Source organism: Bombina bombina, chromosome 6, assembly GCF_027579735.1.
Source record: "Bombina bombina isolate aBomBom1 chromosome 6, aBomBom1.pri, whole genome shotgun sequence".
In the NCBI taxonomy this organism is placed as follows: Eukaryota; Metazoa; Chordata; class Amphibia; order Anura; family Bombinatoridae; genus Bombina; species Bombina bombina.
The window spans coordinates 864,286,361-864,304,903 of NC_069504.1; the positions used below are offsets into that span (position 1 = coordinate 864,286,361).

At 38.4% G+C, this 18,543-nt stretch overlaps 1 protein-coding gene across 1 annotated transcript in view; it reads left to right on the top strand.

The window, feature by feature from the left end:
* CHRNE (cholinergic receptor nicotinic epsilon subunit) overlaps nucleotides 1-18,543 on the top strand; it is a 194,087-nt gene that overhangs the window by 102,362 nt on the left and 73,182 nt on the right. Inside the window, exon 7 of the mRNA XM_053718322.1 lies at nucleotides 7,534-7,734. Within this exon, the coding sequence (XP_053574297.1) occupies nucleotides 7,534-7,734 (201 nt within the window). The remainder of the gene's footprint in view (nucleotides 1-7,533; nucleotides 7,735-18,543) is intronic.

Genomic DNA, 18,543 nt, shown 5'->3' on the forward strand with positions numbered 1-18,543 from the left:
TAAAATGGTATCAATTATAACTCGTACTAGAGTTGTACACTATTTATTCCAAAGAAAGAATTTATAGAAGGGCCTCATAAGTGTTTAGTAGCTTCACCACTAAAGTAGCATTAACCTTCATGACATATAACAGTTTCTAAAACACAAATGTACTTACATCTAATCAAGTTTATTTCAGAAAATCCACAGTATGTTTTTTATTTGTAGCTTCCATTTGAACATTACCCTCTTTTTGTTGTTGCATGCGTCTCAAACAAAAACAAAAAAAAAAAGGAATTGAATTTTTTTTTATAGAAATTGCTCAATATCCAACAATGTTTTAAAAGTAGAAATATTCATGTAAGGGACAAAGCCTGTTTAACTCAACGCTGAAATTATTTTTTTCTCTTTTTTTTTTTTTTTTTTTTTTTTTTTGAATAAACAGTTTTATTGTCAAATAAAATTCGTACAATACAGAAGTCAAAAAAGGAATTGCAACAAACCGTTTAACATTTTCTTTTACATTTTACAGTTATGCAGTGAAATGCGTCTAACAATAAGTATCTAGAAACGTTCTGTTGCCACAGTTGTCAGGAGCCTTAGGTCCTATATCAATCTCCTAATAAAGCATAAACACAACTTAGTTCGCGTTTGCTAATTATGAAATTTATTTGCTATATATGTGTCCCACATGATCTTCATTAAGCCGTATGACACCTCTGTCCTCGATTTAATGTATGCATATTCCTCTAATTGTAAGATGTGTTGGAAAGTATGGATCCAATCAGCAACTGTGGGGATGTATTTTTGTTTCCAGTGCCTTGCAAGTAATGTCTTCATGCCATTACTTGCCATAAAGATTAGTTTTTTCACTTGTGTTTGTGTTTTTCTTGGAATAATATTAAATAGCCAGATGCGAGGATCTGGTGGAATCGTAACCCCCACCATTTCTGGTCTCCCTTGCCACTTTTTCCCACACTTCCTTTATCATAGTACAATCCCACCAGATGTGTGCCATGTTCCCCCTGCCATTTTCACACCTCCAGCATGTATCACTTGCCGTCCTATAGAGTTTATGTATCCTAGCCGGTGTGTAGTACCATCTTTGGATTATCTTTAAATTTAGTTCAATTAGCCGGCTGGAGGAGGAGACCTTGGTTACATTCGTGAAAATCTCTGAGACCTCTCTTGGTGTCATGTCTAGGTTCAGTTCTGTATTCCACCTGTCTATGTAATACGGGGTGTAGCCATGAGGTGGGATTTGTAGTAGTGCATGAGAAATAGCTAGTGTCTTTTTATGTGGGGTGTCTGTTCTACATAGTGATTCAAATGCCGTCATGGGCCTCACTAAATTCCTTCGATCAGGGTGTTTTGTTATATATGATTGGCATTGGCGTAATAGTAACCAATTTTTTGAGAGGTCAATTCCCTCTGTTGCTAACTCTTCTAGGTTATAAAATTTATGCTCATTACCTAACTGATATGCCGCTAAGGTTCTTCTCTTGTTGGATAGGGTTTTGCTGGGGAAATTCAGCCCCGGTATAAAGTCTGTGTTATTTGTAAGGGGTGTTAGCGGGGAGGTTCTTGAGGATATATTCGGGTATGATATTAGAATATGGTTCCAGACCCGGAATGTCTCTGCTATGATAGAGTTAGGGTGATGTTCTAAAGAGGTCTGTTTTGGCGGTAGCCAGCAGAGAGACCCCAGGTGTGTCTTATTTGCAATATCATGCTCCAGTGCTACCCAAGCCTTAGTTGTGAAGTTCGTGTACCAATCAATGATCCTTTGCAGGAATATTCCCGTACGGTACTTTTCCAAGTCAGGAACCCCTAATCCACCTCTTTTAGTTGGCATGCACATTAGTTGCTTATTGATCCTTGCTGGCCTATTTTCCCATACATATGCTAATAGTTTGGATTGTAATGAATTGGTGAAGTTCTTGGGTGTGGGGATGGGCAGGGTTTGGAAGATATATAATAACCTTGGAAGGACATTCATTTTTAGGATTGTGATTCTCCCTAACCAGGATACATTCTTTGATCTCCAAGCTGAGAGATCTGCTATGATCTGTTGTTGGATGGGGACATAATTTAGTTGAAACATTTCTTCAGTTGTTGGGGCTAAGTATATGCCTAGGTATTTTAGGGAATTCCCTCTTTTTTTGAATGGACATATCTGACAAATATTTTGGGATTGCAGGGGATCATGGTTTAGCAAAAGCATCTCTGACTTAGATTTATAGATGAGAAAATTGGATACTTTTTGGAAATTGTCTAGTTCATCACAAAGGGAGGGTATAGAGGTTGCGGGGTTGGTAAGGAAAAATAAAATATCATCAGCATATAATAAGATCTTGTGGGTAGAACCCGCTATTTCTAGTCCCTGGATTGAGGGTTTGTCTCTAACTGCCAAGGCCAGGGCTTCCACTATGCAGGCAAACAGCAATGGGGATAGGGGGCAACCCTGGCGGGTCCCATTTGATATACTGAATGGATTAGACAAGTGGCCATTGACTCTGACCCTAGCTGACGGGGAATGGTAAAGGGCGAAAATCCTTGATATGGTGGTTTTTCCCAGTTGGAATTTTTGTAATGTGGCCCTGAGGAATGTCCAACATACGCGGTCGAACGCTTTCTCCACGTCTGTTGAGACCAGGGCCAGGGGCAATTTCTGTTGCTGGGTGTATTCTAGGAGATGTATTGCCCTAACTGTGTTATCCTTGGCCTCTCTGTTTTGTATGAAACCTACTTGATCATTCTTAATAAGCTGGGGCAATACCTGATTTAAACGGTTGGCTAGAATTTTTGCATATATTTTGAGGTCCGAGTTCAATAGTGAAATGGGCCTGAAATTCTCCACCCTGTCTGGAGGTTTGCCTGGTTTAGGCAAGACCACTATATGGGCTTCCAGGTTAGTGTCTAGGAATGGGTTCTCCTCACTGATGCTGTTAAACAAGTCTAATAGTTGTGGTATTAAAATGTCCTTGTATTGTTTGTAGTAGCTGTTTGAGTAACCGTCTGGTCCTGGGGCCTTCCCCGTAGGGAGGTCTTTTATTACTATCTTGATTTCCTCATAAGAGAAAGGACTGTCCAGTGAATCTATCTGTTCCTGACTCAGTGTGGGGAACTTTAGTTTCTCTAGGTATTCCTGTGTCAGTGAGCTATTTTTCAATTGTGGTGGATTTTCCCCAGCTTTACTAATATTGTATAGTTGTTCATAATATGTTCTGAATGCCTCAGCTATTTGGGTAGTCGTGTATACATCTTTCCCCTTGATGTCTTTTGTCTGTAAAATATATGTTTTATTAATTTTCCTTTTGAGTTTTCTGGCGAATAGTGAGCTGCTCTTGTTGTTACCTTCAAAATATGTTTGCCTCAATTTTATTGCGTGTTGCTTACACTCCTTATCTATAATGGTTTGTATCGTGGCTCTACAATCCTCTATTGCTTTCAGTAATGTATGATCATTAGTGTTATATTTGTGTTGTTTTTCTAGCTCTGAAAGCCTAGTAAGAGTATTGTGTAGATAAATTCTTTCTTCCTTTATTTTGTGAGCTTTCATGCTTATTTATTCGCCTCTGACCACTGATTTGTGAGCTTCCCACAAGAGCCTGTTATCTGATGTGGAGGCTTGATTCAGTGTAAAGTATTCAGTTAATGTTTTTTCTATTTTGAATGTGTAGACTGGGTCCCTAATTAAATTGTCATCTATTCTCCATGTGTGTGAGATTTTATTCATTAGGGGCCAGTATATAGTGCAGCCTACCATCGAATGGTCCGACCATGTTCTGGGGTAAATGGTGAGTTCCTTTACCCTAGCTAAGCTGGCTACGTCTAGCATGATGTAGTCAATGCGAGAGTATCGGGCATGAGGGTGTGAATAAAAAGTGTAATTTCTTGCGTCTGGATACTTCACTCTCCATGCATCGTGAACTGTGAGGTCCTTTAGACACTGTCGTGTTGTGTTAATTATTTTGTTGGGGACAGATGAAGTGTGGTTGGAATTGTCCATATAGGGGTCGAGTGTAAGATTGAAGTCCCCTCCAAGAATTAGGGTACCTTTGGACACTTCTAATAGTAAGTTAGTTAAATGTTTAAAGTATGCATCTTGTCTAGTGTTGGGGGCATACGTGCAGACCATGGTCACCACTGTATTAAATAGCTTACCTATGACAATCAAGTATCTCCCTTCCCTGTCCCTATGCACCTTGATCTGCTGGAAGGGTATATTTCTTTTGATTAGGATTCCCACCCCATTTGTTTTGGTAGAATTGGATGCATAAAACGTTTCACCATATTTAAATTTAAATGTCTTAGGTTCCCTGCCCTTTACAAAATGCGTTTCCTGTAGAAACACTATATCCCCCCTTTTCTCTTTTATGTCTTTTAGCACTACGCTTCTTTTGTGTGGGCTATTGAGGCCTTTTGCATTTGCCGTTAGGATGTTAAGACTATTCTGCGTGTTTTCAGTCATCTAACTCATTAAGAAGTCTAAATATAACCTTGTTTAACACTTGGAATTTATCTTGTTCCCTAATTGTGTAGTGTTTCCATTCAAGGCAATCATGTCGCCCATGCATTTGCTCCTGACCTGTGGCATCTTTAAAACAGTAGCTTAAGACTTTTAAGGCAATAAAACAAAGAACTGCATTCACTTCGTGTAATATAAACATTTCAAACAATTCAAACATTACAATCTGAGCACAATCTATCTTGTGCTATAAATCCCAGCTAGGGGGGATTGCTGGTTGACTCCTCTTGCCAATATAAACATTTCTATGGGGAGGGGGGGAAGAGAGGGGGTGAAAAGCTTATCCATTTAAAACATTTCTAACATTTCTAGGGGTCTCTTCAGAGTCCATAGTATCATGACAGAACCAAACTTAATTTAACTCTTTATACATGCTTTAGTAACGATTTGATAAACCATTTACCAGATCTGGTTATCAGAACTGGGTACCTTACAAACTTAACCCAAATGTTAACTTTTCTCTTTCGTTGAACAATGTCCATATGACTTGCTTCACTTAACATTTTAATGTCCTATGTGACTTTTCTCTAAGTTCAATATAGAATTATCTCACCCACAGATTCATTGTCCTGTTAATCATCCTGGATCGCTGCTGGACGATGTTGAGGGCTTTGGTCTTTTCTCCTTCCTTTTCTTCGTTATAACCGTTGACCAGGTCGGCTTTTGGTTCATCTGCTTGCTGAAAGAAGCTGCAGCAGTTGGCAATCTTGACCTTTCTTCAGCTGTGGTTGGTGGACTAAAAGAGATGTCCAGTAGTTTAGATAGGTCCTCTAGGTCTTTAGGTGATCTATATGACACTGATCTTCCTTCATGTTGCACATGTAGGCAGAAGGGATATCCCCATTTATATCTCACATTCTTTTCCTGTAGTATTTTAGTTATAAAGCGGACCTCTGCACTGTTATGGGGCTAAGGTCCAGAAATATTTGTGGGTGGTGATCTAAATATGTTATTTGTCTCAGTTGTCGTGCCTGAAGCCATATCTTCTCCTTATCTGTGTACCTCAAAAACCTTAGAATGATATCTCGTGGAGGTGCATTCGGTGGTGGAGGGGGCCGTAGGGCTCTGTGTGCCCTGTCCAGCTCCATGTCAGGAGCCTGTTGGTCATTCTGTAAGTGCTTAAACAGCCCTTGTAGGTATTCCGGTATTTCTGCTGGGGTAATGGATTCCGGTGCTCCCCTTACCCTCAGGTTGTTTCTACGTCCCCTGTTGTCAAGGTCTTCTAGTTTGTCATCCATAGCTTCCATATAGGCTTCTTGCTCTCTTGCGTGAGTTGTTAGTGAGTCCACTATTTTATCTGTGGAATCTTGGGCTTCTTCTATGGACTCTATCCTGTTTCCTATCTCCTTTATGTCATGTTTCATGGAAGACAATTCAGATTGTATTAAGTCTTTTAGACCGTCAAAGTCAGCCTTGGTAGGCAGCTTAGCAATGTCCATTTTTAGCTGGTCTGCATATTCTTTTGATATCGCCACCGACATGGAACTAGGCTGCATCTCCATTGTAGTTTTGTCTGCTTCCCTATGGGAATGTTCTTGAGGTTGAAAAAAGTTGCTTACAGGCACTGGTGAGAGTGTTTGATTTTTTAATACTTTGCTCGGTTTGTTCTGCTTATTGAGCCTTTTTGGGGCCATCCCCAGTGGCCTATTTCTGATTAGTGATGCTTATTTATGGGTAGGAAGATAGGTTCGTCACATCTTATGTTTTATAGTCCATATGTGAGGGAAGTAACTGTTATGGGGGATTTGAAAGTGCCGGTGTTATCATGTGCCACGTGGGTTGTCATATAATCTGCAGCGTTAAGATTTTTAAGCACCTTTTTCCCCTTGCTTATTGTTTTGAACAAATGTGATTCATACCTGTTGCTTATGTTTGGTCTCCAGAGCTCTTAAAAATGTGAACCATGCAACTCCTCATCTCTCTGAGAAACTTGCAAATCTGCGCCCCTCCGGTTTTACAGGCTGTCAGGGCTTGGGCCTACACAGCGTTATCGCTTTGCATTACGCCTCCCGGTTTTTACATCGGAGTTTTTCTTGCATCTGCCTATCCCCCAAGTGTAGATAGGTGATATACCATAAAGTGGTCCTTTATTACAGAGTCCGACTCTTCTTTTTTGGCTAAGGTTCGTCTAACCTGCTCAGAGCTTCAGTCTTTTGCGGCCATTTCCAGCTTGGCCTCGCTCCGCCCCCCCTCTCTTTTGTTTATTTTATATTTGAGTAAGTGAATGATGTAGTCTTTTCCCAGATTGTAATTGTTTGCTGTATGATTACATTCATGAAAATAATTTTAACCTAATTTTTAATTATTTTTTTTTGGATGGGTGATTAAATCCCTAAAAATAGGTAAGAATACTGCTTCTAAGTCATGTGTACCATAAAAAAGCGTCAGGTCTTTTAGGCTCTCTACATATATATTTATTTTAGCATGTTGTTGAAATAATTTTGTATAACTACATTTTCTCTTTTGTATATATTCAGGAATTTAGTTCCACGGCTTTCTGTTTTTTTGCAGGCAAAGCATTATGGACATTGTAGTTATATATACACCCTTTAGACAGATCTGGATACTTGTAGTGTGGTGGATACTTTCCATAAATCCCTGGTCATTTGACTAACCCTTCCATGTATTTATTTATAGCTCCATTTTTTTCTACTCCATTGTTTTTTCTAGCTATTCTTTTCTGTTATTTTGAAGGAATATTTCCTCTTCTTCCTCCCTGCGTTCATCTACTGTAAATCATGCAATTGCTATGTTAGTGAGGAATGGTCAATTAGATATTACAAGGACACTATGTTAATTTTGTAATATATATTTATAATTTACATCAGAAATTATGCTCTGCTTTTTAAAAAAATCTACATACATAAATATGGTAAAGGAACATGAAACCCAAAATTGTGCACTATTCTGAGCGCAGGGTTGCAATAAGATATCATACCCTGCACTATTGATAGCGCTCCACTTGGAATCTATGCCTTTAAGGGGAAATAAATTATGATTTTATTGTTCTTTTAACTTTTCAGAGAATGGAGAGTGGGCAATAAAGCATCGCCCTGCTCGTAAGATAATAAACCCGACCTTTACAAAAGAAGATCTGGAATATCAGGAGATTTTCTTCTGCTTGATCATCCAGAGGAAACCTCTCTTCTACATTATCAACATCATTGTACCATGTGTCCTCATCTCTTCCCTTGGAGTACTGGTGTATTTTCTTCCTGCAAAGGGTGAGGAAAATCCAAAGACACTTTGTCATTGACCCATAATTTCTAACATTGACCAGATATCTTATTAAAACACTGTAATTCAACATTGCATATGCCAGATAAAATAAACAGGGACATGAACCCCCAAATGTTTCTTTCATGATTCAGACAGAGCATACAATTTTAAACAACTTTCTAATTGACTTCTATTATCAAATGTGCTTTATTCTTTTGGTATGCTTTGTTGAAAGAGCTGCAATGCACTACTGCAAGCTAGCTAAACACATCGGGTGAGCCAATCACAAGAAGCATATATGTGCAGCTACCAATCAACAGCTAGCTGCCAGTAATGCATTACTGCTCCTGAGCCAACCTAGGTATGCTTTTCAACAAAGGATATAAAAAGAACAAAGCAAATTAGATAATATAAGTAAAATGGAAAGCTGTTTAAAATTGCATGTTCTGTCTGGATCACGAAAGTTTAAATTTAACCTTACTGTCCCTTTAAACATTATGGGCCAGATTACTAATGATAGCGTGGGTTGAAACAAGCAGTATGGCTAGACCGCACGGTTGATATTGTAAGTCCATGGTAAATCCTATTTAGCAGAGACGGGTTATCGTGCCTGACATCCCTCTAGTGCCACATATATTTTTAATAGAGATCACAACCACACTGGTATTACAAGTTGAAAGTAATAGTTTGCGCTCAATCGAAAGCTTAAATTGTGCTAGAATATTTAGCGTGACTTAAGTAAAGTGTAAGCGTTACATTTTTTTACACAAAACACATCAAAAACATATTAAAACAAAGTATTACAATCATATACACTTTATTTTTATAATTAATGATAAAGATTTTAATATTAACCGTTTGAGTGCTAAGCACTTTCCCACCTGGGTGATAAAAAGGAAAGATTAGGTGATTACCTTTCCAACGGTGGGTCTTGGGGGTCTGTAGCTGCTTAGATGCCTGAGATACAGGTTTCTAAGCAGCATGCCCCCTTTCCCTATAGTTTGTATTGTTCGTTTTCAATAAAGTTGAGGTCACCACGTATTGCCCGTGACCTCACCGCGCAAAACGTGAAGTACCGGCGATGCCTATCACTATGCTGGCTCGATCGCCGGGGTAGGAGCAGATGTCAGCCCCCAGATATCCCTGAAATTGGGAGAGTGCTAGCGACGGCTCTGAGCCGTCGTTAGCACCTGACTGAGACAATTTGCGACGGCTCAGAGCCATCGTTAGCACTCAAGGGGTTAATAAAAAGCTGTTAAAAGAGATATGGCATATGACAGGGTTTTTGACTGGAAAGAACTCTAGTGCATATATGTATGTGTGAATACATGTCTATTTATGTGTTTATATGTGTTAATATGCATGTGCACATATACACACATATATATATATATATATATATATATATATAAGAAAAGGTTCCGGAATTTTAAAAAAAAGCTGCCGGTACTCATTGATTTTTGATTGATATATTCTGCATAGTAACTTTGAGAGTGTCAGTGCTTCACTGTGGCTGCAACACGTAGATGGTCCACAGCACTATTATAAAATAATTTTATTGGTCTTGAGTGATTTTAGGGATCTGGCTGTGCGCAATATAGGAAGTAAGGTTTGATAAGTGTTCCTCAGAAGGATGTGTATCAGTTATGTTGTAAAGATTGGCATAATACCCCTGAAAGGTCTGTAGGATGTCTTTAGTGGTGACTACTGTGGTTTTATGTTGGGGGTCCTGGATTTCATAGATAAATGACTTAAATCGTTTATTTTTTAACGCGCGAGCTAAAAGTTTACCTGTTCTGTTGCTCTCATAATGGAATAGACTGTTCGTTTTCCTACGAAGTGTTTGATGTTCTATATCTAAAAATTTATCTAGAGCTGCTCGCGCTGAGTTATATTCTTGTGTTATTATGGGGTCAGTTGGATTTAATTTGAATGTATGATCAAGTCTTAAAAAGGTCTCAGATAATTCCTTATACAATGACCGAGCTTGTTGCCGTGCCTGCGCTTTCAATTTTATTAATTCTCCACGAACAACACATTTATGTGCCTCCCAAATTTTATAGTTGTCTGCTATAGAGTTAGTATTGAATTTAAAATATTCCGATATGAGTGTGGTAAGGATATCTACGTGTTTCGGGTCATGTCAAAGGGTTTCATCTAATTTCCACATGTATGGTTCAGATGGTGTCTCAGGCCATGAGAATTTTAATTTAACTGCTGAGTGGTCAGACCATGGGGTAGGTGAAAGCTCACACTTGTGAACATAGGGGAGACCTTTCTGGTTAGTGAATATATAATCTAGCCTACTATGCGTTTTGTTTGGATGGGAAAAAAAAGTATAGTCTTTTTTGTCGCTGTGGATTAGGCGCCAGACATCATACAGATTAAGTTCTCTTAAATTTTTCCACAAGTATGTGGAAGTATTTTTGGACACTGTTATGTTGGGGTTAGAGCTATCTTTTGCGGGTTGTAAAGGGAAATTGAAATCACCTGCTTAATATATTGGACCAACTGCTAAGTCAAGTATTCTCCTAAACGCACTACGAAAAAAAGGGATCTGATTGTTATTTGGGGCATATACGTTCACTAAGGTTATAGGACGGCCATATAGTAGCCCTGTAATGCCTAGGAATCTGCCTTCTCTATCCCTTTCCACCTGAGTCAATGAGAAAGGAAGGTCCTTTCTAATTAGTATGCTAACTCCTGCTTTTTTACTAGGACCCGAGCTGTGAAAATGTGTAGTATATGATTTCCCATAGAATTTGGGTTCCCTTTTATGTCTAAAATGTGTCTCCTGCAGAAACACAATATCTGCATGTCGTTTTGCAAGATCCAGCATTGCTTTAGAGCGTTTAGCTGGTGAATTTAAGCCCTTGGCATTTTGTGTCACTAGGGTCAAATGGTGTGTGTAACTACGTTTAGGTTGTGTCATTTTACCTACTTGAGTGCCAGATGATTGAGGAATGCGGTCTGGTTCCTGGTGCAAAATCTTGAGTTGGTCATACTGCAAGTTTCATGTCCTGTAAAACTAAATTTCAACATTACAAACAGTGCAAACAAAAACAGATTATAACTAAAAAAATAAGATAAAATAACTATTGTTAAACAGACATAAACATAAGAGCCTCTCGTCCTAATGTAGGGCATATCGAGAGTGAACTAATGGGGATGCTGGTTACTAGCCCAAAAAATATTCTTTTAGAAAGTCATCTACTTCGGTAAATAGAATTAATAAGAAAAATAGCTTACTGGTGTCATCCGTACTATGTGGAATTGATATTAAGAAGGTAATGAAGGGTGCTAATCAAAATCATGAAGATCCTAGATTGATATATAAATTCGCTGCTCTAATTATGACTAAAGGGGTGGTTTACAGTTTAACTGAGGATTCTATGTCAGCAAAATCACCTTTCAAAAAGTAAGGGCTTCAGTAAGACACAGGCCTAGATTTGGAGTTTGGCGGTAGATGGGCTGTTAACGCTACGCGGGCTTTTTTCTGGCCGCACCATAAAATTAACTCTGGTATCGAGAGTTAAAAAAAATGCTGCGTTAGGCTCCAAAAAAGGAGCGTAGAGCATTTTTACCGCAAATGCAACTCTCGATACCAGAGTTGCTTACGGACGCGGCCAGCCTCAAAAACGTGCTCGTGCACGATTCTCCCATAGGAAACAATGGGGCTGTTTGAGCTGAAAAAAAACCTAACACCTGCAAAAAAGCAGCGTTCAGCTCCTAACGCAGCCCCATTGTTTCCTATGGGGAAACACTTCCTACGTCTGCACCTAACACCCTAACATGAACCCCGAGTCTAAACACCCCTAACCTTACACTTATTAACCCCTAATCTGCCGCCCCCGCTATCGCTGACCCCTGCATTATATTATTAACCCCTAATCTTCCGCTCCGTAAACCGCCGCAACTTACATTATCCCTATGTACCCCTAATCTGCTGCCCCTAACACCGCCGACCCCTATATTATATTTATTAACCCCTAACCTGCCCCCCACAATGTCGCCGCCAGCTACTTACAATAATTAACCCCTAATCTGCCGAGCGGACCTGAGCGCTACTATAATAAAGTTATTAACCCCTAATCCGCCTCACTAACCCTATCATAAATAGTATTAACCCCTAATCTGCCCTCCCTAACATCACCGACACCTAACTTCAATTATTAACCCCCAATCTGACGACCGGAGCTCATCGCTACTATAATAAATGGATTAACCCCTAAAGCTAAGTCTAACCCTAACACTAACACCCCCCTAACTTAAATATAATTTAAATCTAACGAAATTAATTAACTCTTATTAAATAAATTATTCCTATTTAAAGCTAAATACTTACCTGTAAAATACATCCTAATATAGCTACAATATATATTATAATTATATTGTAGCTATTTTAGGATTAATATTTATTTTACAGGCAACTTGGTAATTATTTTAACCAGGTACAATAGCTATTAAATAGTTAAGAACTATTTAATAGCTACCTAGTTAAAATAATAACAAAATTACCTGTAAAATAAATCCTAACCTAAGTTATAATTAAACCTAACACTACCCTATCAATAAATTAATTAAATAAAATACCTACAATTACCTACAATTAACCTAACACTACACTATCAATAAATAAATTAAATACAATTGCTACAAATAACTACAATTACATAAACTAACTAAAGTACAAAAAATAAAAAATAACTAAGTTACAAAAAATAAAAACATAATTTATGTAAGAACTTACCTGATAAATTCATTTCTTTCATATTAACAAGAGTCCATGAGCTAGTGACGTATGGGATATACATTCCTACCAGGAGGGGCAAAGTTTCCCAAACCTTAAAATGCCTATAAATACACCCCTCACCACACCCACAAATCAGTTTAACGAATAGCCAAGAAGTGGGGTGATAAGAAAAAAAGTGCGAAGCATATAAAATAAGGAATTGGAATAATTGTGCTTTATACAAAAAAATCATAACCACCACAAAAAAGGGTGGGCCTCATGGACTCTTGTTAATATGAAAGAAATGAATTTATCAGGTAAGTTCTTACATAAATTATGTTTTCTTTCATGTAATTAACAAGAGTCCATGAGCTAGTGACGTATGGGATAATGACTACCCAAGATGTGGATCTTTCCACACAAGAGTCACTAGAGAGGGAGGGATAAAATAAAGACAGCCAATTCCTGCTGAAAATAATCCACACCCAAAATAAAGTTTAACAAAAAACATAAGCAGAAGATTCAAACTGAAACCGCTGCCTGAAGAACTTTTCTACCAAAAACTGCTTCAGAAGAAGAAAATACATCAAAATGGTAGAATTTAGTAAAAGTATGCAAAGAGGACCAAGTTGCTGCTTTGCAGATCTGGTCAACCGAAGCTTCATTCCTAAACGCCCAGGAAGTAGATACTGACCTAGTAGAATGAGCTGTAATTCTCTGAGGCGGAATTTTACCCGACTCAACATAGGCAAGATGAATTAAAGATTTCAACCAAGATGCCAAAGAAATGGCAGAAGCTTTCTGGCCTTTCCTAGAACCGGAAAAGATAACAAATAGACTAGAAGTCTTACGGAAAGATTTCGTAGCTTCAACATAATATTTCAAAGCTCTAACAACATCCAAAGAATGCAACGATTTCTCCTTAGAATTCTTAGGATTAGGACATAATGAAGGAACCACAATTTCTCTACTAATGTTGTTGGAATTCACAACTTTAGGTAAAAATTCAAAAGAAGTTCGCAACACCGCCTTATCCTGATGAAAAATCAGAAAAGGAGACTCACAAGAAAGAGCAGATAATTCAGAAACTCTTCTAGCAGAAGAGATGGCCAAAAGGAACAAAACTTTCCAAGAAAGTAATTTAATGTCCAATGAATGCATAGGTTCAAACGGAGGAGCTTGAAGAGCTCCCAGAACCAAATTCAAACTCCAAGGAGGAGAAATTGACTTAATGACAGGTTTTATACGAACCAAAGCTTGTACAAAACAATGAATATCAGGAAGAATAGCAATCTTTCTGTGAAAAAGAACAGAAAGAGCGGAGATTTGTCCTTTCAAAGAACTTGCGGACAAACCCTTATCTAAACCATCCTGAAGAAACTGTAAAATTCTCGGTATTCTAAAAGAATGCCAAGAAAAATGATGAGAAAGACACCAAGAAATATAAGTCTTCCAGACTCTATAATATATCTCTCGAGATACAGATTTACGAGCCTGTAACATAGTATTAATCACGGAGTCAGAGAAACCTCTTTGACAAAGAATCAAGCGTTCAATCTCCATACCTTTAAATTTAAGGATTTCAGATCCGGATGGAAAAAAGGACCTTGTGACAGAAGGTCTGGTCTTAACGGAAGAGTCCATGGTTGGCAAGATGCCATTCGGACAAGATCCGCATACCAAAACCTGTGAGGCCATGCCGGAGCTATTAGCAGAACAAACGAGCATTCCCTCAGAATCTTGGAGATTACTCTTGGAAGAAGAACTAGAGGCGGAAAGATATAGGCAGGATGATACTTCCAAGGAAGTGATAATGCATCCACTGCCTCCGCCTGAGGATCCCGGGATCTGGACAGATACCTGGGAAGTTTCTTGTTTAGATGAGAGGCCATCAGATCTATCTCTGGGAGCCCCCACATTTGAACAATCTGAAGAAATACCTCTGGGTGAAGAGACCATTCGCCCGGATGCAACGTTTGGCGACTGAGATAATCCGCTTCCCAATTGTCTACACCTGGGATATGAACCGCAGAGATTAGACAGGAGCTGGATTCCGCCCAAACCAAAATTCGAGATACTTCTTTCATAGCCAGAGGACTGTGAGTCCCTCCTTGATGATTGATGTATGCCACAGTTGTGACATTGTCTGTCTGAAAACAAATGAACGATTCTCTCTTCAGAAGAGGCCAAAACTGAAGAGCTCTGAAAACTGCACGGAGTTCCAAGATATTGATCGGTAATCTCACCTCCTGAGATTCCCAAACTCCTTGTGCCGTCAGAGATCCCCACACAGCTCCCCAACCTGTGAGACTTGCATCTGTTGAAATTACAGTCCAGGTCGGAAGAACAAAAGAAGCCCCCTGAATTAAACGAAGGTGATCTGTCCACCACGTTAGAGAGTGTCGAACAATCGGTTTTAAAGATATTAATTGATATATCTTCGTGTAATCCCTGCACCATTGGTTCAGCATACAGAGCTGAAGAGGTCGCATGTGAAAACGAGCAAAGGGGATCGCGTCCGATGCAGCAGTCATAAGACCTAGAATTTCCATGCATAAGGCTACCGAAGGGAATGATTGAGACTGAAGGTTTCGACAAGCTGTAATCAATTTTAGACGTCTCTTGTCTGTTAAAGACAGAGTCATGGACACTGAATCTATCTGGAAACCCAGAAAGGTTACCCTTGTTTGAGGAATCAAAGAACTTTTTGGTAAATTGATCCTCCAACCATGATCTTGAAGAAACAACACAAGTCGATTCGTATGAGACTCTGCTAAATGTAAAGACTGAGCAAGTACCAAGATATCGTCCAAATAAGGAAATACCACAATACCCTGTTCTCTGATTACAGACAGAAGGGCACCGAGAATCTTTGTGAAAATTCTTGGAGCTGTAGCAAGGCCAAACGGTAGAGCCACAAATTGGTAATGCTTGTCTAGAAAAGAGAATCTCAGGAACTGATAATGATCTGGATGAATCGGAATATGCAGATATGCATCCTGTAAATCTATTGTGGACATATAATTCCCTTGCTGAACAAAAGGCAATATAGTCCTTACAGTTACCATCTTGAACGTTGGTATCCTTACATAACGATTCAATAATTTTAGATCCAGAACTGGTCTGAAGGAATTCTCCTTCTTTGGTACAATGAAGAGATTTGAATAAAACCCCATCCCCTGTTCCGGAACTGGAACTGGCATAATTACTCCAGCCAACTCTAGATCTGAAACACAATTCAGAAATGCTTGAGCTTTCACTGGATTTACTGGGACATGGGAAAGAAAAAATCTCTTTGCAGGAGGTCTCATCTTGAAACCAATTCTGTACCCTTCTGAAACAATGTTCTGAATCCAAAGATTGTGAACAGAATTGATCCAAATTTCTTTGAAAAAACGTAACCTGCCCCCTACCAGCTGAACTGGAATGAGGGCCGTACCTTCATGTGAACTTAGAAGCAGGCTTTGCCTTTCTAGCAGGCTTGGATTTATTCCAGACTGGAGATGGTTTCCAAACTGAAACTGCTCCTGAGGACGAAGGATCAGGCTTTTGTTCTTTGTTGAAACGAAAGGAACGAAAACGATTGTTAGCCCTGTTTTTACCTTTAGACTTTTTATCCTGTGGTAAAAAAGTTCCTTTCCCACCAGTAACAGTTGAAATAATAGAATCCAACTGAGAACCAAATAATTTGTTTCCCTGGAAAGAAATGGAAAGTAGAGTTGATTTAGAAGCCATATCAGCATTCCAGGTCTTAAGCCATAAAGCTCTTCTGGCTAAGATAGCCAGAGACATAAACCTAACATCAACTCTAATAATATCAAAAATGGCATCACAGATGAAATTATTAGCATGCTGGAGAAGAATAATAATATCATGAGAATCACGATTTGTTACTTGTTGCGCTAGAGTTTCCAACCAAAAAGTTGAAGCTGCAGCAACATCAGCCAATGATATAGCAGGTCTAAGAAGATTACCTGAACATAGATAAGCTTTTCTTAGAAAAGATTCAATTTTTCTATCTAAAGGATCCTTAAACGAGGTACCATCTGACGTAGGAATGGTAGTACGTTTAGCAAGGGTAGAAATAGCCCCATCAACTTTAGGGATTTTGTCCCAAAATTCTAACCTGTCAGGCGGAACAGGATATAATTGCTTAAAACGTTTAGAAGGAGTAAATGAATTACCCAATTTATCCCATTCCTTGGAAATTACTGCAGAAATAGCATTAGGAACAGGAAAGACTTCTGGAATAACCGCAGGAGCTTTAAAAACCTTATCCAAACGTATAGAATTAGTATCAAGAGGACTAGAATCCTCTATTTCTAAAGCAATTAGTACTTCTTTAAGTAAAGAGCGAATAAATTCCATCTTAAATAAATATGAAGATTTATCAGCATCAATCTCTGAGATAGAATCCTCTGAACCAGAAGAGTCCAAAGAATCAGAATGATGGTGTTCATTTAAAAATTCATCTGTAGAGAGAGAAGATTTAAAAGACTTTTTACGTTTACTAGAAGGAGAAATAACAGACAAAGCCTTCTTTATGGATTCAGAAACAAAATCTCTTATGTTATCAGGAACATTCTGCACCTTAGATGTTGAGGGAACTGCAACAGGCAATGGTACATCACTAAAGGAAATATTATCTGCTTTAACAAGTTTGTCATGACAATTATTACAAACAACAGCTGGAGGAATAGCTACCAAAAGTTTACAGCAGATACACTTAGCTTTGGTAGATCCAGCAGGCAGTGGTTTTCCTGTAGTATCTTCTGGCTCAGATGCAACGTGAGACATCTTGCAATATGTAAGAGAAAAAACAACATATAAAGCAAAATAGATCAAATTCCTTATAAGACAGTTTCAGGAATGGGAAAAAATGCCAAACATCAAGCTTCTAGCAACCAGAAGCAAATGAAAAATAAGACTGAAATAATGTGGAGACAAAAGCGACGCCCATATTTTTTAGCGCCAAATAAGACGCCCACATTATTTGGCGCCTAAATGCTTTTGGCGCCAAAAAATGACGCCACATCCGGAACGCCGACATTTTTGGCGCAAAATAACGTCAAAAAATGACGCAACTTCCGGCGACACGTATGACGCCGGAAACGGAAAAGAATTTTTGCGCCAAAAAAGTCCGCGCCAAGAATGACGCAATAAAATTAAGCATTTTCAGCCCCCGCAAGCCTAACAGCCCACAGGGAAAAAAGTCAAATTTTTGAGGTAAGAAAAATATGATAATTCAAACTGATTTGTGGGTGTGGTGAGGGGTGTATTTATAGGCATTTTAAGGTTTGGGAAACTTTGCCCCTCCTGGTAGGAATGTATATCCCATACGTCACTAGCTCATGGACTCTTGTTAATTACATGAAAGAAAAAATATTTACAAACATAAGAAAAATATTACAACAATTTTAACCCCTTAATGACCACAGCTATTTTTACATTTTTGCGGTGTTTGTGTTTAGCTGTAATTTTCCTCTTACTCATTTACTGTACCCACACATATTATATACCATTTTTCTCGCCATTAAATGGACTTTCAAAATCTACGATTGTTTTCATCATATCTTATAATTTGCTATAAAAAAAAATACAAAATATGATGAAAAAATGAAAAAAACCCCACACTTTTTCTAACTTTAACCCCCAAAATATGTTACACATCTACAACCACCAAAAAACACCCATGCTAAATAGTTTCTAAATTTTGCCCTGAGTTTAGAAATACCCAATGTTTACATGTTCTTTGCTTTTTTTGCAAGTTATAAGGCAATAAATACAAGTAGCACTTTGCTATTTCCAAACCACTTTTTTTCAAAATTAGCGTTAGTTACATTGGGACACTGATATCTGTCTGGAATCCCTGAATATCCATTGACATGTACATATATTTATTTAGAAGACATCCCAAAGTATTGATCTAGACCCATTTTGGCATATTTCATGCCACCATTTCACCGCCAAATGCGATCAAATAAAAAAAATTGTTCACTTTTTCACAAATTTTTTCACAAATTTTAGGTTTCTCACTGAAATTATTTACAAACAACTTGTGCAATTATTGCACAAATGGTTT